We start from the raw sequence: 27,399 nt of genomic DNA, 5'->3' as shown, positions 1-27,399 counted from the left end.
GGAGTCTCACTGGGTAGGAGGGGGAAGAGGGAATGTTGTTCACTGCCCCATTCAAGGGTAGCTAGCGTGGTGTCCTCCAAAAGTTGTTGGGTTACAATTTCCATGCCAAATTGAATTCAGTGGTTTGGGAAACTTGTTTTTGGCATGTCAAAGCTAAATGCATTCTTAATTTACAAATAAGAGATTCTTATGTGGCATTGAATTATATATTGCTAAATATTTGGGGGGTCAGTATGGATGATACCCAGGGATATCTTCGAAAGCTGCAGTCCAATTTATGAGAAGGTAACATCTATAAGGGGATGTGGGTGGTGCTGTGGGTTAAACCACAGAGCCTAGGACTTGCCAATCAGAAGTTCGGTGGTTTGAACCCTGTGACAGAGTGAGCTCTCGTTGCTCAGTTCTTGCTCCTGCAAACCCAGCAGCTCGAAAGCACGTCAAAGTGCAAGTAGATAAATAGGTACTGCTCTGGCAGGAAGGTAAACGGCATTTCCGTGTGCTGCTCTGGTTCACCAGAAGCGGCTTAGTCATGCTGGACACATGACCCAGAAGCAGTACACCAGCTCCCTCGGCCAATAAAGCGAGATGAGCACCGCAATCCCAGAGTCGGCCATGACTGGACCTAATGGTCAGAGGTCCCTTTACCTTTAACATCTATAAGAGGAAACTTGCTGAACCAGTCAAATGACTTCCTTTGTCAAGGTAATTGCCCTAGCCAAATGCCCATCATCTGCATCTTAAAGAGTGAACACTGTTGCCATAGAGATGAATGGGTGAGCTTTTCCCCACCTCATCCTAGGAAGAGGAACAGTCAGCCAGAGGGTGCAGGGGGGCTGTGTATGAGTGACCTGGAAGCTGGAGATGCTGTCTTGCTCTATGCTGATCTCTGCGTTGTGGCTTGAGGCTTCCCTGGAAACCTAATGGGGAAGCAAGAACTTGTTGAGGGCTAATGCTGCTCCAGTCCCTTCTTAGGTTGTGTGTAGAAAACCATCTTAGGTTGTAAAGAAAACCATATGGACTAATGACAGCACAGGCTCTACAGAACTTTATTCTAAGGAAGCCAAACCCTGGGATACTGCAGGTACACACGGACTCTCTTGCTGCTCAGGTATTGGGGTGCATGCAATAGTACAGTATTTTGGTTTTCAGGAATGGTGTAGCCCAATTCTGACTGGGTAGATCAGGGAGGTATGGCTAATGCTAGGAGCCTTGGATGAGGAGGGGGATAGGGATTGACACCAATGTAGAGTCAATGGCTAGGGATTTGCTTTGCAAATACTTAGGGCATCATGCAGTTCAGTGGCACCCTTTAACTTTTTTGTATGGATCGCTGAACTCACTGTAAAGTGTCTGACTCATTATTTTGAATGGGAGGCCAGTAAACTTACTACCAGTCTTCATGGTACTTTAAAATATATCCCCCCAAAACCCCAAGAGATATGTAACAAGCTTATATATACAGTGGTACCTCGGGTTACATACGCTTCAGGTTACATACGCTTCAGGTTACAGACTCCGTTAACCCAGAAATAGTGCTTCAGGTTAAGAACTTTGCTTCAGGATGAGAACAGAAATCGTGCTCTGGTGGCGTGGCAGCAGCAGGAGGCCCCATTAGCTAAAATGGTGCTTCAGGTTAAGAACAGTTTCAGGTTAAGTACAGACCTCCAGAACGAATTAAGTACTTAACCCGAGGTACCACTGTATTCTGTTTTTAACTTTGCTATCATGAATCGTTTTCCAACGGAAAATACAAACCACTGACTCTGCTGTGGGAGAAGAGATGGCTCAGGCTTTAATAGTTCAAGAGCAATTTACTTCCACCAAAGATACTGGCCTTAGAATTTCTCTCAGAAGCAGCCTGCACATCAGAATAAAATCAAAATATTTTTTTCTTACTAAGACCAGGCAAACTGATTTTCCAGTCTACGAAAATATTTTAATTCCGAGGGAGCAACATGTCGGTCAAGTGTGAAAAGGAAAATGACTCCAGTCCACTGAAGAGTAAAACAAAAAATGACTCCTCTCCACTGAAGACTAAACTTATAGAGGTACTATCAGAAATGCACAGCTATGAATCAACATCTGTAAGGGCAAATTATTTTTTAATTTTGTGGGATACCTCTTAAATACCATGATGCAGACCTAGATACCCCAGTAAGGATTCTGGGTGCAAGGAAACCATTCATATTTAAGGTTTGAATCATCTCTCTTATAAGCTAGAGCCTGGGGCATGGGGTGGGAAGGTTATCCAATAAAGCTGAATTTTGGAAGATTCAGGGCAGACCAAAGGTAGTATTTCTTCAAACAACACTTAGTTAAACTTTGGAGTCACTCCCACAAGATGTGGTGATAGGTCACCAACTTGGATGGATTTGAAAGAGGATTAGACATAATTTTGGAGGAGCAGGCTATCTTGATGGCTAAGTTCCATCTCCACTGTCAGACGCAGTATGTCTCTGTATTCCAGATTCTGGGAATTGCAAGGAGAGAGAGCACAGTTGCCCTCAAGTTATGCTTGCGAGTTTCCTATAGGCAACTGGTTGGCCACTATGAGAACAAGATGCTGAACTGGCTGAGCCTTTGGCTTGCTCCACCTTGCCTCTTCTTATAGTGATGCCCATGATAAGGATGTGTAGGAAGTACCCATATATTATTGCAGGTCTGTGCAAATATGAGCAGGTGGAAGGGACCTGGGAAGCTTACACTTAAGAAAACAGTTGCTGCTCCACATCACTAATATTTATTGGTGGAAATGGTTTATTGGACTTGATAACTAATTCTAGTTCTGGTCACAGGTGCCCTTTTGTTTTGTTTTTCCTTCAGAGCACAAGTGTCCTGAGCACCCAGTATGAAGAGAAAGTCCGCCCTTGTATTGACCTTATTGATTCTCTGAGAGCCCTCGGAGTGGAGAAGGACCTGGCATTGCCAGCAATTGCTGTGATTGGAGATCAAAGCTCAGGGAAAAGCTCAGTTCTGGAAGCTCTTTCTGGAGTCGCTCTTCCAAGGGGCAGTGGTGAGAATCCCCCACCCCCCGCTTTTCCTCTTTTTCCCCCCATGAGTCAATGTGATGCAATCATCAACCTCTATATTAAGATTGTCTTCAGAGTCTATCCCACCATTTGGTGTAAAGGGAGGTGGTTCTAAACACAACCTGAAAAAAGAGACAATGCATGTATTTTTGTAAACTTAAGAAATATTTTTTAAAAATATTTATTTTTTTAAAGAGAGGGTTTTCTTTGTGGTGGCACCCAGTTTATGACATGCTTTTCCTTGGAGAGATTCGCCTGGCAACTCTTTTGCTACTTTGGGAGGACTTTTTATTTTTTCTGAGCCCTTTAAGTAACTTTCATTCCCCATGAAATTGGTTTAATACTTTTTATTAGTCTTTTTCATCCGTTAATAGTTTTATATTGCTTGGTATCTATCCTCCCCTTTTGGTTGCTATCTGTTATAGGTGTCTTGGGAAATATTTTGCAATGCATGGGATATTACTCTCCCTATGACTAAACAGCTTTCTTTCTCTTTCTTTCTTTCTTTCTTTCTTTCTTTCTTTCTTTCTTTCTTTCTTTCTTTCTCTCTTTCTCTCTTTCTCTCTTTCTCTCTTTCTGCCTGCCTGCCTGCCTGCCTGCCTACCTGCCTGCCATTTGAAGGATGCAAAGACCCAACTATACTGATCATGGCACTTTCTTTGTGTCTAAAGACTTCAGTAGTGTTGTAATGTTATGGGCTATGTCTGCTGTCGGAGGCAGTATGCCTCTGAATAGCGGTTACTGAGAATCACAAGTAGGGAGAGGGCTGTTACACGCAGGTTGTGCTTACAGTCTTCCCATGGGCTTCTGGTAGGCCACTGTGAGCAGTGTATACTGGATTAGATGGGCCTTTGGCCTCATCCAACAGGGCTCTTGCATTCTTAGTGTTCTACCTGCTGATACGACCAGGCTTTCCTTGGCCCACCCATGTTTTGGTGACATTCAAGATAGAGTAGGGCTCCCTTTGCCCTTCCCTGTCATCTTCCATTCCTTCATGCTTGCTTTTTCACTTTACAGGTATTGTTACAAGATGCCCCTTAGAGCTCAAGCTGAAGAAAACACACAACACGAAGGAATGGAAAGGGAAAATTTCATATCTGAACACAGTGAAAGAAATGAATAGCTCGAGACAAGTGGAAGAACAAATCATTAGAGGTAACTGTCGCTGACAGTGCAATCCTATAGATGTTAACACAGAAGCACGTCTCACTGTTCAGGAGAGCTAGTTTGCACACTGATGCACATAGAATTGCTATCTGAATTACTTTTTTGTATATCCTCTAGGGGCAGCCAAACCGATATTAAATTGTTACTAGGGTTGGGATATACATAAAGAGTTTTTCTGTGATGGTTTTTAGTGTCTTCCTTTGCACCAAGCAGAAATTCCAAATGCTTATCTTTGTAATTACCGTATTTTTCGCACCATAGGACGCACTTTTTCCCCTCCAAAAATGAAGGGGAAATGTGTGTGCGTCCTATGGTGCGAATGCAGGCTTTCGCTGAAGCCTGGAGAGTGAGAGGGGTCGGTGCGCACCGACCCCTCACGCTCTCCAGGCTTCGCGGACCTCTTCGCAAGGAGCGGGAGCACTCCGGCTCCTTGCGGAGAGTTGCCAGCATGCCGAAGCCTGCGCGCGCTGAGCTCAGCGCGCCCAGGCTTCGCGGACCTCTCCGCAAGGAGCCGGAGCGCTCCGGCTCCTTGCGGGGAGTTGCCAGCATGCCGAAGCCTGCGCGCGCTGAGCTCAGCGCGCCCAGGCTTCGCGGACCTCTCCGCAAGGAGCCGGGGCGCTCCGGCTCCTTGCGGGGAGTTGCCAGCATGCCGAAGCCTGCGCGCGCTGAGCTCAGCGCGCCCAGGCTTCGCGGACCTCTCCACAAGCAGCGGGAGTGCTCCCACGGCTTGCAGAGAGCTGCCTGTTTGCGGGCTGGGGTCGGGGGAAGCTCGAGCTTCCCCCGCCCCAGCCCCGCGCCTGGGGGGGGGGGAAATAATTTTTTCCCCTTTATTTCCCCCCCAAAAAATGGGTGCGCCCTATGGTCCGGTGCGCCCTATGGTGCGAAAAATACGGTAGTTTCCTTTTCTGCCTAGTCTATTATAGAAGAACACATTTCTGCTGAAGTGTTCACTTTTTGGTCTGTAGGAAGAGATTTTCCCACAATATTCCTGTACTGTTACAGTGGTACCTTGGGTTAAGAATTTAATTCGTTCTGGAGGTCCGTTCTTAACCTGAAACTGTTCTTAACCTGAGGTACCACTTTAGCTTATGGGGCTTCCCATTGCTGCTGTGCTGCCGCCGCACGATTTCTGTTCTCATCCTGAAGCAAAGTTCTTAACCCGAGGTACTGCTTCCGGGTTAGCGGAGTCTGTAACCTGAAGCTTCTGTAACCTGAAGCATCTGTAACCTGAGGTACCACTGTACTTTGTTTTTCCTCCTATAATACAGCCCAGAATGCAATGGCTGGCTCAGGATCAGGCATTAGCTCAGAATTAATTAGCCTGGAAATCAGTTCCTCAGATGTTCCGGACCTGACTCTGATTGACCTGCCAGGAATTGCAAGAGTGGCTGTGGGTGATCAGCCAAAAGACATTGGACAGCAGGTAAAAAGAAGATTGTTTTCAGAACTGGTAGGATCCTGAAAATGAATTGGGTGGATACAGCAAGGTATGGGAGTGCCCACATACTAAAGGTATGATGCCTTTCACTAAGTGCCACCCATTGGAGGTAAGGCTTTCATCTACAAGGCAGAAGGGATTTTATTGGTGGTGCTCCAGTTATGGAATCCTAGGGGCAGAAGTGGTTGGCATGGTGGAGCACTGGTGGTCCTCTGACCTCCTGAGAGCTGCTTACAGGAAAGAGAGAGGTGAGGTGGTGGGGAGGTCAGGAAGGTTGAAACACACTAGCAAAACCTATCTGGCACTTCTGCTGGTGCACTTGCACCACACCTCTCCATCCAGGTAAACATCAGTGACAGTTGTCAGGAGGTTGGGTGAACACTGGCTGGAAGGTATGCCTCGTACCACCAATGATATATTTTTAAACATTTTCTACCACATTAAAAAAAATTACTAGCAGTTTTTTATTTGCTGCTTGCTTTGTTTGCTTTATCTGTTGTTTTAATTTTTGTAATTGTTTGTAAATTGCATTGAAATCCTTGGTAGACATTGGAATATAAATAACACTGTAACACAGCAGTAGGAAACCTGATGTTGTTGGACTCAGACTCCCATTATCCCATGCAGGTTGGGGCTGATGGGTGTTAAAGTACAACAATGCTGATCACCTCCAATTCCTTGATTAGTTCAATACAGCAGTTATGTTAATAAATCCACTGTTTTGGCACAACAGCTTCTTGTTTTGTTCCAATTTTGTACAAAATTTTAGTTGGCTGTATTTACTCATTTTATAAGGTGCCATATAACACAGCTCTTATTGTCTGAATTTTGTTACAGATAATAAAGTTAATTAAGAAGTATATTAACAAACAAGAAACCATCAATTTGGTAGTGGTGCCAAGTAATGTAGACATTGCAACAACGGAGGCACTGAAAATGGCTCAAGAAGTAGATCCCACAGGGGAGAGAACACTTGGTAAGTTAAATAAACACTTTAAAAAGTGGTGCTGTTTTTAACTACAGGGAGGACAAGTTATCACTGCAGGAATCCTACCACCCTGTTTGATTTGTGTCATTCAGAATTTTATTTAGAGGTCTTATCGTAGCCTATTCACTTCTTAACATTTTGCCAAACATCATTTTGCCAAGCATCTAATCAGTTTTTACCATGATTTTGTGTTAGCCCTCAAATCAACCCTCTTTCTGCTGTATTTACTGAAATGGTAACTTATCAGCTGTATATTCTGTGAATATTCTAGACCTGCACACTTCACATAGCAGGCTGAATTCTTCTGGCTGATTCTGTTGCGGCTCTTTGCTGTTGTGAACTGCACATCTGTACAGAGAAATAGAAGAATATTGGGGGAAGGAGGGACTCAGCAGCAAGCAGTGTGGTCCAGAATCTGTGTGGGTCAAGGGCAGCAATAGTGGGTCTAAAGGAGCAGAGGCTGGTAACGTGGTCCAAGACCATAGGTCAGGCTCCAGACAGCAGGCATGGTGAGGCAACAGAAATCTGCATATCGGACAGTGACAGATTGCTCACAGTGGGGAGCCAAACCCAATATAGTACTTGTATTGGGCCAGCTGGCTTCCTATTTTGGGCCAGCTGGCTTCCTATTGGTTCCACAACTCATCTGATACAGCTGGTCTGGCAAGCTGCAGCCTCTTTCAGCTGCTGTCAGATAGCCAGCCATTTCTTCCAACTGCAAGCTGTTCCAGTGGCACAAAAGAAAATACTTCCAGGCACTGGCGGAGGAAAAGGAGTGCAGGGGGAGCGCACCGCCCCTGGCAGCGCAATCCCAGTAGGGTGCCATCGCGGCTGTCCCCACGCCCGTGCTGGGTGCCACGCCCCTGCCCCCAGGACACACCGGAGCATGAAGATCTGCCACTGCTTCCAGGCCCTGCTGCTGCTGGATTCCTCAGGCTGAGTCCTGGCTGTCTTTTTCCCTCCCCACTGCACCCTTATGCAATACTTTACTTCCAAATGGAGAACAGATCCTCACTGTACATTTAAATCCTGGAAACTGTAGTTTAAGAGTGCTGGGAATTGTAGCTCTGTGAAGGAAAAACTGCAGTTTCCCAGATTATTTCGGGGAACCCTTGTGCTTTACATGTATGGTGTTAGATCTGCATGTTTCCCATAGTCATGTGGTTGGGCTACCATGACGACTGGATGCTAGACTAGGTAGACCATTGGCCTGATCCAGCAGGCTTTTCTGTTCGTAAGAACATCTCATATTTCCCATCATAGATATATTCTCTGAAACAGCTTTTGCCAACCTGGTGTCTTCCAGATGTACTGGACTACAACATTCATTGTCCTCCAGTCAAGGCTGCCCAATAGTCAGAGATGGTAGGACTTGGAAGTCTAAAACATCTGAATGGCAACAGGCCAGTGAAGCTGTTCTGCAATCTTCTTGTTTGAGTGTTCCATGTGAACATTCTAAAACTGTTTTGTAAGAAAGCCCCCCCCACAATAAATACTTGAGATATGGGAGAAGAAAATGGTCTGTCCTCTTAAGTCATCTTTGGTAGGCAGGCCTCAAACACACATGCTTTCACTTTGAAGTCCTCTGTTTCCTAATCCCAAAAATGTGGACAGTCACCATAATTTCACAGTGGTGAGGAAGTTCAGAGACACACTTTTCCCATGCAGGTCCCATGGGTTCAAAGGTGACTTGATTCAGAATATGTACTACCTTTTCTCAAAATAAACCACCTAAAATAAGATACTTTTCTTCCTATGCATCTATTATTTCACAGGCATCCTGACCAAGCCTGACTTGGTCGACAAGGGAACAGAGGCAGAAGTGGTGGACATAATCCGGAATCAAAGAGTCCCCCTGAGAAAAGGATATATGATCGTTAAGTGTCGTGGGCAAAGTGACATCAACGACAAAGTGACTTTGGGAGATGCAATTGAGAAAGAGAGAGAATTTTTTGAAGAACACGATTTTTTCAGGTAGCCTTATTTTTAAAATGAAAGAAAGAAATCCGTTCATTGTGGTCTTTGTTGGTTGAAATATAATGCCAAATTAAGTGAAAGTATGCAACCAATGCAAGCATCTGTTTGACACTTCAGCCTGCAGTACTCCACACACTGGGTCTGATCACTCCAAAGATTGTTTAAACGAGCCCCATTTGAATGAATATTGGGAACTGCCTGCCTGCCTGCCTGCCTGCCTGCCTGCCTGTTTATCTGGGTTATACTTGTGTCATACTTTTAAATTTAATTACTCACTCTTGTTTCCTGCTAGATCCCTTTTGGAGGAAGGCAGAGCTACGATCCCACTTTTGGCAGAAAGGCTTACCCAGGAGCTGATAGAGCACATTAGCGTAAGAGAATACTGATTCATTTGAATAACTAAATTTGTTAGTGCTTTGAAATAATAGTATTGACCTTGTCTTTGCTGGGAAGCATTTGCTCTGTATCCTTTTTTAATGTCCACAAAAAACTTACATGTTTAGGAAAGCCTATCTAAACATGTAAGTTAATATGTATTTTAATCTGTAATTTTAGTACATAATGTATATTTTTAATGATTGATTTTATTTATACTTCAATTTTTAGAAAAAGAAAAATTGTTTTCAATCTTTGACTTCTATTGATAATTTTTTGCTTTAAAAAAAGAGTGGGAAAATGGCTGGAGTGGAAAGCTTTCTATTCAAGATTTATACTGTAAAAAAAAATACCAGCAGAGGAAAACTACATGTCATTGGACATGTGACATGTCATTTTTAGTCCCGGGGCATAACTGTATGTTGTATGCAAATGCATTTATCAGCAGTCCAATGATCTTCATTTCTCTATAGAAAAACTATACAGTGGTACCTCGGGTTACATACGCTTCAGGTTACAGACGCCACTAACCCATAAATAGTACCTCGGGTTAAGAACTTTGCTTCAGGATGAGAACAGAAATTGTGCTCCGGCGGCGCAGCAGCAGCGGGAGGCCCCATTAGCTAAAGTGGTGCTTCAGGTTAAGAACAGTTTCAGGTTAAGTACGGACCTCCGGAACGAATTAAGTACTTAACCCGAGGTACCACTGTATGTGTATTACACACACACACACACACACACACATCTTGGTTGTCTAAATACATTCTGATCATAGGGTTGTGAATAAGACTTTCTGGCATGCTTTGGTATATTCCAAATAAAAAGAAGTTGGTGGCTTCTATGTTTCACTACCAGTGTTTTTTGTTGTTGTTTAGTAGTTTATGTCCGACTCTTCGTGACCCCATGGACCAGAGCACGCCAGGCACTCCTATCTTCCACTGCCTCCTGCAGTTTGGTCAGACTCATGTTTGTAGCTTCGAGAACACTGTCCAACCATCTCGTCCTCTGTCGTCCCCTTCTCCTTGTGCCCTCCATCTTTCCCACCATCAGGGTCTTTTCCAGGGAGTCTTCTCTTCTCGTGTTAAGCAGCTGTAATAGTATTTATCTCAGTCAAGTGTCAGATTCTGTGAATAATTCTGTGAATTCACTCTGAAGAGGTGTTGAAACATTCTGAGACTGAATACTTTTCTTCTTGGTGCATGTCTGTCTTTCAGAAAACATTGCCAACTTTGCAAAAACAAATTAAGGAAAAGCTAGAGGTAACAAATGCAGAGCTGCAAAAATGTGGTCAAGATGTGCCTGGAAGCACGGAAGAGAAGATGCCTTTCCTCATACAGGTAAATAAATGTAGGGTTTCCAATTTTATTTCTGGAATGCCTGAAAATTTTAATATGTGTGTTTCACAGGAAACTGAAAACTAAGTACCTAAATATCAGTATGTAATTTTGGTAGAAGAGGTTTAGGCCTTGAACTCTGGCAGACATTTCCGAGCTTCAATGCAATAATGTACGTTTAAAAAGAATGTTGATAATGAAAGACCAAATAAACAACAGCCATCCGGTGAAAAACACAGGGCGGGGAGCATGTCCCTCTCCAGATGTTGCTGGACTCCTGACTAATGGTCAAGGGTGATGGGAGATGGTTTTGCATTAAAAGATTGGACAGCCATATGCTTCAATTGGACCAAAAGCATTGGTACAATACTAAGTTCCAAGGGCCATTATTATTATTATTATTATTATTATTATTATTATCATCATCATCATCATCATCATCGTCACAGTGGTACCTCGGGCTACAAATGCTTTGGGTTACAAACACTTCAGGTTACTCTTCAGGTAGTACCTCAGGTTGCAAACTTTGCCCCAGGATGAGAACAGAAATCATGTGCTGGCAGCGCAGCGGCAGTGGGAGGCCCCATTAGCTAAAGTGGTATTTCAGGTTAAGAACGGACCTCCGGAACGAAGTAAGTTCGTAACCCGAGGTACCACTGTATAATTAATTAATTAATTAATTAATTAATTAATTTTCTATACCGCCCTAAACCCGAAGGTCCTATTGTCATCAGATATCCTTTCCCATCAATTATCTCTTTTATTACCTTGTGCATAGTGAATCTAAGTCTAGGCAGACAATAGTTAGGAGAGTTGAAAGTTATGTACATTGCAAAACAGGTAGAAAGTCACGCTTGCACAGCATGTAATGACTCAGCTGTGGCTTCTCTTTAAATATAATGTCTCCTTCACCCTATATCATCTATTTGAAGGATATACTTTACTTAAGATGAGGATTGGCTACTTGTTGAAAAGTAACATCAGGGAACCACTTTAAGACTGTAAAGCTTATTTGTATGTGATTTGGGGAGCATTCTCTTTGTGCTGGTTTAGGAATGGTACTATGCATTATGAATGGTGGTGCCTATCCTGAACATGATCCACTTCTCTTTTATTATTGTACTCTGCTCATTCGTATAAGCCATAAAGTTTAAACCATCAAGTTCAAAGCCTAACGGGTTGACTGTCTGTGTCATCTGCTGTCCCTTCATCCCCCACCCCGATCCTTTGAATGGCTTGACATGCCTCCAGCATTTTGGTTTCTTCATTCTTTCCACTATCTATTCTCATTTCAGAGAGAGATTATCCTCACCTCATCTCCTATCCTATGTAAAACTTCATTTGCACGTAATGTTTGGTGGCGAGTCTTGATGCTTTCTGGATAATGGATAATCAATTCTTTTTCAAAAGATGTATATTGTAGCTGGACAGACTGAATTTATATATATATATATATATATATATATATATATATATATATATATATATATATATATTTGCTTTCGTAGATTTTCACGGGTACAGGAATGCAGGTTTTGGTGTCCTCGGGTGTCTTCCCGTGTAAAAGTTGGGGTGTCTAGGCGACGTTTCGACGAGGTCTCACTCGTCATCTTCAGGCTGGTGCTTTCGGCTTCTTGTTACTGGAACAGAGCAGGATCTCAGTGTTTGAGTTCCTATAAATACTGTTGAGGGGGTGTGGTGTATAGCCTCCAATGTTCTGGGCAGAGAGGAAGTTCCCAGGCTAGTGTGCCTTTTCTTCTTTTGTTCCTTAATTACTAGAGGGATATCTTGAGTGATTTCTTGAGTGATATCCTGAGTACCACTTAGGTGGGTCATTAGGTGTGGATTAGTTGCTAAAGTCTTTGTGTCTTGACCTCTTGAACTTTGTGAAGAGTTTTTCTGAGAAGTTTTTCTGAGAAGATGGCTGTACTGCACTTAGTTGTGCTCTGGCTTGGCTTCGTGTATAGGGGCGAGCTGTGGTTTTGTGGCCTGTGTCAGCCATCTGACACAGGAACTCAAACACTGAGATCCTGCTCTGTTCCAGTAACAAGAAGCCGAAAGCACCAGCCTGAAGATGACGAGTGAGACCTCGTCGAAACGTCGCCTAGACACCCCAACTTTTACACGGGAAGACACCCGAGGACACCAAAACCTGCATATATATATATATATATATATATATATATATATATATATATATTCTTTTCTTTTTACAGAAAATCAAGCTTTTTAATCAAGACATCTTAAATAAAGTACAAGGAGAGGATTTAACGGATTTGAAAGAAACAAGATTGTTCACAAAAGTGCGAAATATCTTTAATCAATGGCAAGAGGAGATCAACCGCAATGCACTAAATGGTAAACTGTTTCAAATTTCTTATTTTTTTTCCTGCAAGTGAACACCCAGTTTTAACCCGAATTCTCATGCAGGCTGTGTACTCATCAGAGTGATAGCGTGCATGTAGTTTGCACAGACCCATTTTTCCCATATGCACTTTTGTGCATGTTTGTTCACACATGAGCATTTTCAGTTGAACTCTGATCTCAGTATTTCCTAGCCACACTTGTGGGTGGGTGTGGTACTTGATGGGATATATGCACATTGTGTGCTGTTGTCCCTATCATCTCTGAATTCCAGAAACCTATGGTTCATTTTGGGCATTGTCACAGATATTTGTTTACCTGTGCATGCAGCCCATTTTTATTTTGCTTTGGAGATAGACGTCTTCCAATATCAGACTTGCAGAAAAGAGCAGGTTAAAAAAATGTGTGTTCTATAATTCATGGAGTAGCCATGATTATTAACTTCCTCAGTACTGGAGCTTTGAAAGCTGAGGGTGATTACTTAATGCAATTTTTTCAATGTTGCAGTAAGAGATACTATGAAAGATGAAGTTTACAGCTATGAAAATAAATATCGTGGTAAAGAACTCCCAGGATTTATTAATTACAAGACCTTTGAGACCATTGTCAGACGGCAAATTATGATGCTGAAATCGCCAGCTGTTGAAATGTTGGCGGATGTAGCAGGTACGTTTTACAGTAGCGACATGGTTTCTGCTTCTAATATATGGTTTATGTAAAGGGTTTCATGCATGATTTTAGGAATATAATTTAGTCTGGAATATATCATTTCTGAATGTTGTTGATGTACTGTTAATATAGAAATAGCAGTTTTAAAACAGAATAGTTTTTTATTTATTTTAATACACATAAGTATTGTGAATATTTTGATTGACAAATGTAGGGTAATCAAAACACTTTAAATGTCACATGCAGAAAAACAAATTATTCTCCGTTAAGAGCACTACCTTCTATAGTGCAATTTTATACATGTCCACTCAAAAGTAAATGTCACTGAATTTTATACCATTTAATTAGGTATAGAATCGAGGCCTAAATGTTTTATTGGCTTTGTGAAAGTCAGTAACAGCTCATAATTTATTTGCATACACAATTTAACCCAATGATCTTCATGACTTGTGTCCTTTTTTATATCTGCATAGTGCTTAGCATATATTGGCCTTGAAAGGAAAGAATATATATATATATATATATATATATATATATATATATATATATATATATATATATATATGCTTTCGTAGATTTTCACGGGTACAGGAATGCAGGTTTTGGTGTCCTCGGGTGTCTTCCCGTGTAAAAGTTGGGGTGTCTAGGCGACGTTTCGACGAGGTCTCACTCGTCATCTTCAGGCTGGCGCTTTCGGCTTCTTGTTACTGGAACAGAGCAGGATCTCAGTGTTTGAGTTCCTATAATTACTGTTGAGGGGGTGTGGTGTATAGCCTCCAATGTTCTGGGCAGAGAGGAAGTTCCCAGGCTAGTGTGCCTTTTCTTCTTTTGTTCCTTAATTACTTGAGGGATATCTTGAGTGATTTCTTGAGTGATATCCTGAGTACCACTTAGGTGGGTCATTAGGTGTGGATTAGTTGCTAAAGTCTTTGTGTCTTGACCTCTTGAACTTTGTGAAGAGTTTTTCTGAGAAGATGGCTGTACTGCACTTAGTTGTGCTCTGGCTTGGCTTCGTGTATAGGGGCGAGCTGTGGTTTTGTGGCCTGTGTCAGCCAGATCTGTGTAGGGATTGCAGGGGGGTGCAGCATCCGGAGGTGCCACCATGGTTTGGCTACTGGATGGTGTCTGTAATTTATCTGTGGAGAGGGTCTGGGTTTGGGTCTGGTGTGGTTGATTGGTGATAGCGTTCTGTGTGCCTCTGGATCTGGTGTCAGTTTTTGTGGGGAGGGCTAATTTCCAGATGTCTGGCAAGCGGGATGTGTCGTCACGCTTGTTCATGTTGTGAGGGTGTTTCTCTATCTCGATGGCTTCCATGATTATTCTCTTGTGGTGATGTTCCATGTTAAAGAGCAATTTGGAATCTGCAAAATTAATTTCGTGTCCTGTTTCTTTCATGTGTTGGAAAAGAGAGGAAGTTTTTTCTTCTTTTTTGACGGCATTCTTGTGTTCTGCGATACGTGCATTTATTCGTCTGTTTGTTTGTCCAATGTACGTGGCTGGGCAGACTTTGCAGGGTATTTCATAGACCCCTTGGTTTTCCAACTGGATTTTATCCTTGGGGTTTCTGAGGATATTGGCTATTTTTTGGTTGGTGCAAAAGGCTGTTTTGATATTGTGTTTATGGAGGATTTTGCTAATTTTATCTGTAGTGCCCTTGATATAAGGAAGGAGGGCCATGCCATTGTTTTCTTCTGTGTCTTGGTTTTTGGGGGGTGTTTCTTTTTGGATTAGCTTCGTAACCCTGTTTTGCTGGTATCCATTGGCAATTAACACATTTGAGAGATTCTGTAACTCAGTTGTCAAGTGGTCTTTGTCAGCCAGGCGTTTGGTTCTGGAGATGAGAGTCTTGGCTACGGAGTTTATTTGTGCAGGGTGGTGGTGTGATTGTGCATGTAAGTAGCGGTTGGTGTGTGTTTTTTTCCGGTAGATAGTGTGTCCTAGGGAGCCATCAGGTTTTTTGTAGATTAGGACGTCAAGGAAGGGAAGTTGGTTGTTGGCTTCTATTTCCATAGTGAATTGTATTTTGGGGTGTAGGCTGTTGAGATGTGTGAGGAAGCTATCCAGTTTTTCCTTCCCGTGTGGCCAAATTACAAAGGTGTCGTCAACATATCTGAGCCAAAGTTTGGGTTTGTGTTCTGACTTGTCTAAAGCATTGGTTTCAAAGTGTTCCATGTACAGGTTTGCGATGACCGGTGAGAGGGGTGATCCCATAGGTGCTCCTTCTATCTGTTTGTATCTTTGTCCATTGTGGATGAAGTACGTGTTGGTTAGGCCAGTGTTTCCCAACCGGTGTTCCGCGGCACAGTAGTGTGCCGCAAGACGTTGCCTGCTGTGCCGGTTGGGAAACACTGCTCTAAGCGAGAGGGGACTCTGCTCAGGCTGCATCCGCCGTGCGCGAGGGAGGCGCTTCCTCTCGTGAGGGAGGCGAGAAGAAGGGAGGCGGGGCCGAGCAGGCGGATTGGCCCGGCGGCGGCCGTGACGTCACCCTGCGCGCGGCGGCAGATTCGAAACTCCTCAGGCGCAGGCGCGGCTGGAGCAGGAAGGCCGCTCTGCTTGAGAGGAAAGAGAGGGAGCCGCCGCCGGGATGAAGAACACCGTTCCGCGGAGCACCGTGAAGAAGCTGCTGAGCAAGCACAAGACGCACTTGCCTCAGGGTCTTACTGCCCACCCGCCTCTGTTTCCTTGCTGTGTTTGCTCAAACGGAACAAAGAGCAGGGAAAGCCCCTCCCCTCCAGGCAAGCAGAGGGAGAGAGAGAGAGAGAGCGTGCGAGCTGGCTGGCTTGGGTGCGTAGGTGAGGGAAAACTTTTGCCTTCCTTTCCTCCCTCCCAGTTATACCCCTCTCCTGCATGCTTAGCCAGCTGCACACCCCTCTCGTGCTCCTTGTCCGTTCTGTGTTTTTCCTTCCCTCCCCACTTAAAATGTGGTTTAAAAGCATGGATCCACATGGATCCTCAGGATCTTTGCATTGGGTCACCCCAAATTCACCAACAGATCACATAGCATGTCCATGGCTACAGCCTGCCCTCCAAAAATCACACACCCACTGTTGCCTGGGGCTGCAGTGGTGCAAAAACGTGGTTACAAAACATGGATCCACATGGATCCTCAGGATCTTTGCATTGGGTCACCCCAAATTCACCATCAGATCACATAGCATGTCCATGGCTACAGCCTGCCCCCCCAAAATCACGCACCCACTGTTGCCTGGGGCTGCAATGGTGCAAAAACGTGGTTACAAAACATGGATCCACAGGGATCCTCAGGATCTTTGCATTGGGTCACCCCAAATTCACCATCAGAGCACATAGCATGTCCATGGCTACAGCCTGCCCCCCCAAAATCACACACCCACTGTTGCCTGGGGCTGCAATGGTGCAAAAACGTGGTTACAAAACATGGATCCACAGGGATCCTCAGGATCTTTGCATTGGGTCACCCCAAATTCACCATCAGAGCACATAGCATGTCCATGGCTACAGCCTGCCCCCCCAAAATCACACACCCACTGTTGCCTGGGGCTGCAATGGTGCAAAAACGTGGTTACAAAACATGGATCCACAGGGATCCTCAGGATCTTTGCATTGGGTCACCCCAAATTCACCATCAGATCACATGTCTGTGGCCACAGCATGAAGCACAAAAATGATACATCATTAATATTCACTGCCCACGGCGGCAGCCAATCGGCTGCCGCAAAGGGCGGGCCCTCACAGGTTCACTTAAGGTCGGGACAGCCCGGGGCTCGCCCCTTTCGTTCCCCCAGCAGCAGCGGTTTGGAGGTCTTGGGCCCCCTCAATATTTTTTATAAGTCGGTATGGACCCCCCAATATTTTTTATAAGTCGGCGCCCCTGGCGCATGGTAAACTTTGTAAAGTCACGACCCGTGAAAAGTCGCATATTTGCAGCTTTGTGTGAGGAGATGGGAGCGAAGCATAAAACCTTGCTGTTTCATACGGAGGTCAGGTGGTTGTCGCGTGGCAAGGTCTTGGTTCGTGTGTATGAGCTGCGGGAGGAACTTAAAGTGTTTCTGACAAATGAGAGGTCAGATTACGCAAAGCTGCTTGCAAGTGATGAGTGGTGTGCAAAGCTGGCATACCTGGCAGATATATTTCATCATCTGAATGAACTGAACACACGAATGCAAGGCCGAAATGAAAACCTGCTTACAAGTACAGATAAAATAAATGGATTCCGTTCCATTGTGTTTATTTGATTCCTATTAAAGAGAGTTACTTTATATATAGTCAATATAGGCACAGAGTTAATTTTTTAAACATTTTCTAATGGTGCTGTGCCTCGAGATTTTTTTCATGAAACAAGTGTGCCTTTGCCCAAAAAAGGTTGGGAAACACTGGGTTAGGCAGTGGTTGGTCAGGTCCAAGATGTATTCGGGGGGATTGTATTTGTTTTGAATGGCTGTCAAGGCTTCATTAATGGGCACTTGTGTGAAGAGAGATACAACATCGAAGCTCACAAGTAGGTCATTAGGATGTAGGTTTTGCTTCTTTATTGTTTCTATGAACTGGAAGGAGTTTGGAACGTGTGAAGAGATGGATTCTGCATAGGGCTGAAGTTGCTTGGCGAGAAATTTAGCGAGATTTTGTAGAGGTGAGCCTATGGAGCTGACTATTGGTCTGAGTGGTGTTCCTTCTTTGTGTATCTTGGGGAGGCCGTAGAGTTTGGGGCATCTGGATGATTTTTCTCTGGGGATGATTCTTAGCTGGATTTCTTCACTGATAGGAGAGGCTTTTATTTTGGATTTGGTGGTTTTTTCCAGATAGGTGGTGGGATCTGTTTTTATAGGTTGGTAGGTAGGATCTTGGAGTAGGTTTGATAGTTTTGCTTGGTAGTCCGATGTGTTCATCACAACAGTGGCATTACCTTTGTCTGCTGGGAGAATGATTATGTTGTTGTCTTTCCTCAGGTTGGTGAGTGCTTTCTGTTCTTCTTTGTGTAAATTGCTTCTGGGTGGTTTGCTGGAGCAGAGGATGTTGGTGACTTCAAGTCTGATTTTATTGGCTTCATCTGGGTTGATTTTGGTTAGGCTAGCTTCGACTCCGCATATGATGTTTTCCGTGGGGATGCGTCTCGGGGCGACTGCAAAGTTGAAACCTTTGGAGAGTACTTTGGTTTCAGTTGTGGTGAGGATCCTGTCTGATATGTTATGTACTGTTTGTTTCATGGGTTGTTGTGGAGGGTGGCTGGGCTTCTGGCGTTTCTCTAGTTTGTGGAGTTTGTTGGTGTGGAGTTTGATGACCTCTCACCGGTCATCGCAAACCTGTACATGGAACACTTTGAAACCAATGCTTTAGACAAGTCAGAACACAAACCCAAACTTTGGCTCAGATATGTTGACGACACCTTTGTAATTTGGCCACACGGGAAGGAAAAACTGGATAGCTTCCTCACACATCTCAACAGCCTACACCCCAAAATACAATTCACTATGGAAATAGAAGCCAACAACCAACTTCCCTTCCTTGACGTCCTAATCTACAAAAAACCTGATGGCTCCCTAGGACACACTATCTACCGGAAAAAAACACACACCAACCGCTACTTACATGCACAATCACACCACCACCCTGCACAAATAAACTCCGTAGCCAAGACTCTCATCTCCAGAACCAAACGCCTGGCTGACAAAGACCACTTGACAACTGAGTTACAGAATCTCTCAAATGTGTTAATTGCCAATGGATACCAGCAAAACAGGGTTACGAAGCTAATCCAAAAAGAAACACCCCCCAAAAACCAAGACACAGAAGAAAACAATGGCATGGCCCTCCTTCCTTATATCAAGGGCACTACAGATAAAATTAGCAAAATCCTCCATAAACACAATATCAAAACAGCCTTTTGCACCAACCAAAAAATAGCCAATATCCTCAGAAACCCCAAGGATAAAATCCAGTTGGAAAACCAAGGGGTCTATGAAATACCCTGCAAAGTCTGCCCAGCCACGTACATTGGACAAACAAACAGACGAATAAATGCACGTATCGCAGAACACAAGAATGCCGTCAAAAAAGAAGAAAAAACTTCCTCTCTTTTCCAACACATGAAAGAAACAGGACACGAAATTAATTTTGCAGATTCCAAATTGCTCTTTAACATGGAACATCACCACAAGAGAATAATCATGGAAGCCATCGAGATAGAGAAACACCCTCACAACATGAACAAGCGTGACGACACATCCCGCTTGCCAGACATCTGGAAATTAGCCCTCCCCACAAAAACTGACACCAGATCCAGAGGCACACAGAACGCTATCACCAATCAACCACACCAGACCCAAACCCAGACCCTCTCCACAGATAAATTACAGACACCATCCAGTAGCCAAACCATGGTGGCACCTCCGGATGCTGCACCCCCCTGCAATCCCTACACAGATCTGGCTGACACAGGCCACAAAACCACAGCTCGCCCCTATACACGAAGCCAAGCCAGAGCACAACTAAGTGCAGTACAGCCATCTTCTCAGAAAAACTCTTCACAAAGTTCAAGAGGTCAAGACACAAAGACTTTAGCAACTAATCCACACCTAATGACCCACCTAAGTGGTACTCAGGATATCACTCAAGAAATCACTCAAGATATCCCTCAAGTAATTAAGGAACAAAAGAAGAAAAGGCACACTAGCCTGGGAACTTCCTCTCTGCCCAGAACATTGGAGGCTATACACCACACCCCCTCAACAGTATTTATAGGAACTCAAACACTGAGATCCTGCTCTGTTCCAGTAACAAGAAGCCGAAAGCACCAGCCTGAAGATGACGAGTGAGACCTCGTCGAAACGTCGCCTAGACACCCCAACTTTTACACGGGAAGACACCCGAGGACACCAAAACCTGCATTCCTGTACCCGTGAAAATCTACGAAAGCATATATATATATATATATATATATATATATATATATATATAATTAAATAGAGATTGAGCACAGTAATAATTGATTATTATGCCACAATAATTGATTATTATGCCACAATCTTACATGTCTTCTGTCAGTTGATCATTCTGATCCTAATCCTAACAAAATACTTCCTAGGAAGCAATTCTCATTAATATTGTTTACTTGATTTTCCCAGTCTCTCTGTCTTTTGCAGCATATTGTACGCACACAAACACTCTAATCTGCATGCATGCCTCTGAGTAGAAGGTTGGGTTAACGGTAGCCAGGAAAGATACATTAGCAAGAGTGGTCATTCTTTTCTGACATGTTGCACAATTTAACTGATGTGAACACATGTGTGTGCAGGGGCGCCGACTTGCTCCCCACATGCGGGGTGGGGACCAGCAGGCCAGTCTTGCCCAGCAGTGGTGGGGGATGGGGGCCCCCTCACTATTGGGGGGGGCTCAGCCTCCTGCCCAGAAATAGTGTTGGCACCCCTCTGTGTGTGTGTTGGTAGAGGTGAAGGTGTGTAAAGACACAAGCCCAGGGCCCCAGTTTTTTCCAACAATACACAGGACAGTATATTATTTACTTCGGCCAGTTGCTTAGGAATTTTAGCCACAATTTTTCTCTTAAGATTTTATGCCTTTAAATGGTTCTCCCTGTTTTCTAGAACTTGTGCGGGAAAATTTTATTCAAACTGCCTACCGACACTTTGGTGCTTTCTACAATCTTCTGAGAGCTGCTCAGGTAAGAAATGATGTATTTAGTGATGTGTTAGACAAAAGGCAGACGTGGAACCCTGTAATGAATCCATAAAACCAGGATGGCTCTTGTGTGCTTGCTGACAATCAGGGCTTTAAAGCACAGCTTCACCTGATATCACTATGAAGTCAGGTGATTGACAGGTGGGCAGCTAGGGGTGGGAAAATTTAGACCTGGCCCATCAGTCTGAAAAGGTCTCCCCCTGATGAGTGTTTTATGTGAGCTCTGCCCCCAAGTATGATCCTAGATTTAAAAAATAAATAGTTTGACTTAATTTTAACTACTTCCTTGTCCCACCTAATATATATGAAGGAGATGATATGATGCAGGGATGGGGCTACTCTGCTGAAGAGAGCCCATGCGTCATTGACTGGTTGCTCAGAGGCCAGGGTGGTGGGACAAGGATGAGCCGTCAGAGGGAGAAGACTGAGGTGTCAGAAACTGAAGAGGGAACAGGGCATAGTGAGCTTGGAGAGTCTGTGGCAGAGGGAAGTCCAGAATCAGAGGCAGACGCTGAAGCAGGGGAGGAGGCCAAGAGGCAGAGATGAGTCTGGCTGGAGAAGGTGTCTCTCCTTCCTGCTGTGACAAACTCCCTTCCCTACTTGTCTCCCAGAACCAGAAGAAGTATGAAAAGAGCCAAGGAGAGATTAGTGAGGTGTAGATGCAGTCTCTTGCTCGAAAAAAAAAAACCCTGGAGAAGGGGGGGACTTAGCTGTGGGGAGGTGGGTCCTTCAGTCTCAGCAAGTGCTTTATGGGGGCAAGACCTACCAGAGATGAGTTGCGCTCCTTAGAAGAAGAAGAAGAGTTTGGATTTGATATCCCGCTTTATCACTACCCGAAGGAGTCTCAAAGCGGCTAACATTCTCCTTTCCCTTCCTCCCCCACAACAAACACTCTGTGAGGTGAGTGGGGCTGAGAGACTTCAATGAAGTGTGACTGGCCCAAGGTCACCCAGCAGCTGCATGTGGAGGAGCGGAGACGCGAACCCGGTTCCCCAGATAACGAGTCCACCGCTCTTAACCACTACACCACACTGGCTCTCTTAGGCCCGACGCTCCTTTGCAGATAGTGTGTTTGCTGCTAAAAACTTAACTCTAACTTGCACAGTGTGATTTACTGCTAGCTTGCTCTTGACACAATGGTAGCTTTATATTTTTAAAGTGGAAATATTATCCACTGATATTTCTGTGCAAGATGTTATTCTGTGGTTCTCTCAAAATGTAACTGTTCTTCTGCCATCAATTGTGGAGTTCATGCATTTCAAATATTTGTACCTTTCCCAGCTCCCATGGAAGTGCTTTGTAACACCTTACCTTATTTATCTACACAACGCTACCCATCAAGGCTTGCGGAAGGGTCCAGTTTTTAAAAATCTCTGATAACACCTTTGCCTGAGACACTGGAACTGTCATTCAGGGTGGTGGGTGAAATGGACTAATAACCTATATTGGTAAAGCAGTTTTAAGTGTTAATTTCTGAGCCTTACTGATTATACTTGGGAACACTGAGTGTAGGGGTTCTCATAATGAATTACTGTGGAACAACAACAACAAAAGATAATATCTTTTGTCACGCAGATCAATATTGAAGATATAAAACTGAAGCAAGAAGCGGCTGCGGTATCCATGATCAATACTCAGTTTAGAATGGAACAAATAGTGTACTCCCAGGACAGTATTTATAGTGAAGATTTAAGTGGTATTAGAACGAAAGCTGTTGGAAATGCATTTACAAAATCAGTTCTAGTTCCTGCAAAGCTATGCTCCATGGAGGAAATGACTTACCACTTGAACGCTTACTTCAAAGTGAGTTTCAACCTCTTTTTTTAACACCTCAATCTCCCATTACAACATGGAACAATTCTAGTAGTAAAATAAAGAAACATAGTATCCAAAACTTTGATCTGAATAGTTTTTCTCCTGGGCTGATATAGCCTTCCACCACCTTCCCGCTCCTCTCTTAGGATAGCTGAACTCTGTTTTAAGTTTTTAAGCTATTGCTTTGGAGGAGCTTGCTCTTAACATAAATGTCACATAATAACCTAAATAAAGAAGTACGTACACATGCACATACATCAGGTTATTTCTTAGAGCTCTCATGGTTAAAAAAAAAGGTGGGTGGAGCATGAATATGATGAGAGAAATTATTTGCTCTGTTGTCTGGGCCCAGAAACAAGAGAACCAAACCAATTTGTGAAATAAATATGGCCCCATTATCCCTCCTCTTTGGATTGTTAGTGGGAGTGATTTAAGCCTTCTTCCAGTAACCTATGTTTAAGTGGATGATCTGTTGTAATGATAGTCTTTTGATAATGCTACCTTCCTGGTTTTGTCTGTCCGTTAATCAGTCTAAAAACCCAAACTCTTATTCTGTTTGCAGAGCGCAGGAACCCGTCTTGGAACCCAAATTCCCATGATTATTCGGACATATGTTCTCCAGGATTATGCTGACAAATTACAAAATGCAATGCTGCAACTCTTGCAAAACAAAGATCAGTTTGACATTCTCCTTCAGGAGAGGTATGATACTTCCAATGTGAGGAACACTCTGAAGGAGAAGATCAAGCGTCTCACCAAAGCACGACAGCATTTAGCAAAATTCCCCATGTAATCAAGAGGTGTCTCTGTGTTAATTCCCTCTTCCAGTTGCAGAAGGAAGGGATCCTATTCATTGCTTGTGTATACAGTGGTACCTTGGTTCTCAAACGCTTTGGTACTCAAACAACTTGGAACCCAAATGCTGCAAACCCGGAAGTGTTCCGGTTTGCGAACTTTCTTCGGAAGCCAAACATGCTCCATTTTGAGTGTTAGGCAGACTATTTGAGTGCTACACTTTCGTTTTCAGTGTTACACTTCCGATTTGAGTGCCGATGTGGCCTTTGCTCATTCCTTGTGATTTTGTTTGTACAGGGGGATGGAAATGGTTAATGTAGATAGACCAATGAGAAAGCTCAGAGGTGGAGCCTTCCTGGCTTTGAGGCTCAGCCCAGGGGTTTTACCATTGGGAGATAGAGGAGTCAGACAGAGCCAGTAAAAGACGAACACAGAGGTTGTGACAGCTAGAGTGAGAGACAGGGATAGAACTGAGAAGAGTGTGACAGTGTGAGATAGTGCCACATCTAGTTAAGGGCGCGCATTTCAGAAACCGTTCTGAATATATTTAAAACTTGTTCTTCAATAAACTTTAATCTTCGTTGTTGACTTTACAACCTGACTGAGACTCAGTATTTCACCAGAAGAAACCTGCTTAGTGGCAGCGGAAGAATAAAGCACTGGTGTACAGGTCAATACAGGGGTATCTCAGGTTAAGAACTTAATTCATCCTGCAGGTCCGTTCTTAACCTGAAACTGTTCTTAACCTGAAGTACCACTTTAGCTAATGGGGCCTCCCGCTGCCGCCGCAAAGTTCTTACTATTTTTGGATTAGCAGAGTCTGTAACCTGAAGCATTTGTAACCTGAAGCGTATGTAACCCAAGGTACCACTGTAGTCCGTGAAAAGACCGGGAGCTCTGTATGAACGCCACAACCACACTGCTGTTTTGAGTGTTACGCTGATGAATTGAGTGCCACACTTCCGTTTTAAGTGTTACGCTGAGGTCTGTCTGTTTTTGCTATTGATTTTGCATTTTTGTGGCTCTTTTTTGTGTGTGACTGTGTGGAACCCAGTTCAGCTACTGACTGATTGATTGATTGATTGACTGCAGTACATTGTTTATTGCTTTCATTTTAGGGATCAATGGTCTCATTAAATAGTAAAATTCATGTTAAATTGCTGTTTTAGGGGTTGTTTTTAAAAGTCTAAAACGGATTAATCCATTTTGCATTATTTTCTATGGGAAAGCACACCTTGCTTTTGGAACGCTTTAGTTTTGGAACGTACTTCCGGAACAGATTAAGTTTGAAAACCAAGGTACCACTGTATAAATAACTTAAGCTTTCATACCACCACCACCATCCTAGTAATAACTGATTTAAAAAATGCTAAATTCTAGACTTATGGTGGAAAACCTTGTTCTCCTTTTAAAATAAAGTATTTGTTGCTGAACTGGTCTCAAATTATTGCTTTCCCTCGTATTCTTTGTTTGAGATTTTAATGCTGTTTTTTTCTCCAGGTGAATTATTACTGGTTATTTGGAGTGATTTCATGGTCTACACAGTCCTTGCAATTAAAACATGGATGAATACTTTCCACCTTGAAAATGAGAGTCCACCTAAACCTAGGAATGTGCAATCAGATCAGGAGCATGCATTGTCTAGATCAGTGGATCCCAACCTGTTTTTTGGCCATGCCCCACCTAAGCATCTCTAAAATACTGGTCCCCCCCCCCATGACATAGAATTCTTATCATTCAAAAAGTGAACTTCTTTTCACGTGGAGGAAGCCTAAAAGGCCATTAACTGTTAATAATTCATTCTCAAATTGCCCCCCTGTGGCTCATGTGCCCCACATTGGTAACCACGGGTCTAGATGTATCATGGACAATGGGAACTTGCAATGGAATTTCTGACTTTACGGCTTCAACACTATGCCAGCATTTTCTCTCACACTCTATTTTTCTTGATAACTGATAAAGGCTGTAATCTTATACACACCAACTTAGGAGTAAACCCAATTAAGTCAATGGGACTTATTTCTGCGCAGATCAGGGGTCAGCAAACTAAGGCCTGGAGCCAGGTACAGCCCACCGGGCTCATTAATGCGGCCTGCGAACCTTGCTGACCCTGCCACCCCATGCTAAACCAACGCGGCACAGAGGCTCACCACGTGGGGACTAACTTCCGCAACACTGATGCGGCTTCAGATTGGCTGCAGGAAGCTCCTGCAGCCAATCTGAAGCCGCGGACACCTCTGGGCAACGCCCCTTCCCACTGAGGCAGCCGCGTATGGTCAAAAGCCAAGCAGGAGGAAATGGTGGTGGCGGGGAGGCTGCATCCGCAGCCCAGGCCGTTGGTATGGGCTCTGCGCCCCGCAGACCCCTGGTCGAGGCAGAGGATGTTACCACCGCAGAAAACGCGGCGTCAGTGGCTGTGGCGTGACTGGTGGGGGGGGCTCCTTTCGGGAGAGGAGGTGCTTTTGGCAGAGGGTGGGTCCGGCCCCAAAGGTCTGAGGGACAGTGGACCAGCCCACTCCTGAAAAAGTTTGCTGACCCCTGGTGTAGACATTGCACTAGAAGAGTTCTGAAGAACATGATATCTTATTCATTGGTTTGTTGCTAGATTGGCTAGTTCGAAATACATAGCCCACAGCTGTCTCAGCTTCTGGGTGACCTTGGGCCAGTCACACTTCTTTGAAGTCTCTCAGCCCCACTCACCCCACAGAGTGTTTGTTGTGGGGGAGGAAGGGAAGGGAGAATGTTAGCCGCTTTGAGACTCCTTAAAGGGAGTGAAAGGCAGGATATCAAATCCAAACTTCTATTTAAAGGTAAAGGTAAAGGTACCCCTGCCCGTACGGGCCAGTCTTGACAGACTCTGGGGTTGTGCGCCCATCTCACTTAAGAGGCCAGGGGCCAGCGCTGTCCGGAGACACTTCCGGGTCACGTGGCCAGCGTGACATCGCTGCTCTGGCGAGCCAGAGCCGCACACGGAAACGCCGTTTACCTTCCCGCTGGTAAGCGGTCCCTATTTATCTACTTGCACCCGGGGGTGCTTTCGAACTGCTAGGTTGGCAGGCGCTGGGACCGAGCAGCGGGAGCACACCCCGCCGCAGGGATTCGAACCGCCGACCTTTCGATCGGCAAGTCCTAGGCGCTGAGGCTTTAACCCACAGCGCCACCTGCGTCCCAAACTTCTATTTACTCTCCTGCAAAACCAATCAGTGATTGGTTTGGAGCTATGGAGTTCCCCAGAGAATTTATTAGCTGGTTCTAATAAAGCTATTATACAACTTAGTTTTGTACTGAGTTTTCATCTCTCAACTGAACCAGCACAGGCTACTTGCTCCCTGTTTTCTGAGGTTGTCTCTGGCTAAGTCAAAAACCAGCTTTGTCTGTTCTGCTAGGGAGTGGCTGTGGTCAACCAGAGACAACAGGATTCACACAGAAAATGGATAGCTTGTGGTCTGCCAATTTGCCTTCCCACCCCCCAAAAATGGCCCAAAATACCCCTCACCCTACCTTGAGATAACTGCAGGCTGCATTGTTTTAAATGTTGCTGGCTATTAGATATGAGAGTTAGTAGTTTCAGTTGGTTTAATTTAGCTCTTGCTTGGCTCCTTGGCTGAAATGGAATGATTTATGTACATTAAGACTCCTCAGAACCTTTTAAAAAGTATAATAATAATCCAAAAAACAACATTCAAGGACAATGTGGTGGTTAACAGTAGGAAGTGGAGCAAAGACCGAATGGAACAGTCAAAAGGACAGCCCTGTGTGGGGCTGAGAAAGTGGTAT

The 27,399-nt window shown here is 44.2% G+C and overlaps 1 protein-coding gene across 2 annotated transcripts; it reads left to right on the top strand.

The window, feature by feature from the left end:
• Window positions 1-1,911: 1,911 nt before the first annotated feature.
• On the top strand, window positions 1,912-25,066 carry LOC309368572 (interferon-induced GTP-binding protein Mx1-like). 2 transcript variants are annotated; one of them, XM_081908742.1, is made up of 13 exons: window positions 1,912-2,048; window positions 2,824-3,013; window positions 4,047-4,184; window positions 5,465-5,619; window positions 6,472-6,610; window positions 8,398-8,596; window positions 8,892-8,970; window positions 10,189-10,311; window positions 12,525-12,666; window positions 13,180-13,338; window positions 20,919-20,995; window positions 22,588-22,815; window positions 23,390-25,066. In XM_081908742.1, the coding sequence occupies exons 1-13, from the start codon at window positions 1,956-1,958 to the stop codon at window positions 23,618-23,620; spliced, it is 1,953 nt and encodes a 650-aa protein (XP_081764868.1). In that variant the 5' UTR covers window positions 1,912-1,955; the 3' UTR covers window positions 23,621-25,066. The 2 variants fall into 2 exon arrangements, with proteins under 2 accessions (XP_081764868.1, XP_081764867.1); XM_081908741.1 differs by having other exon boundaries at window positions 1,954-2,084.
• Window positions 25,067-27,399: the final 2,333 nt, after the last annotated feature.

The sequence above is a fragment of the Podarcis melisellensis genome (genome assembly GCF_964234715.1).
Source record: "Podarcis melisellensis genome assembly, chromosome: 4".
Classification (NCBI taxonomy): domain Eukaryota; kingdom Metazoa; phylum Chordata; class Lepidosauria; order Squamata; family Lacertidae; genus Podarcis; species Podarcis melisellensis.
Note: the sequence above shows the minus strand (reverse complement) of the source record. Positions and strands in the feature narration are given on the sequence as shown.

Coding starts and splice junctions, on each gene's coding strand:
- LOC309368572 (XM_081908741.1), top strand. CDS start 1,956: ATGTCGGTCAAGTGTGAAAAGGAAAATGACTCCAGTCCACTGAAGAGT. Junction 2,085..2,823: donor ACAGCTATGAATCAACATCT/GTAAGGGCAAAT, acceptor TTTTTCCTTCAG/AGCACAAGTGTCCTGAGCAC. Junction 10,312..12,524: donor AGATGCCTTTCCTCATACAG/GTAAATAAATGT, acceptor TTCTTTTTACAG/AAAATCAAGCTTTTTAATCA.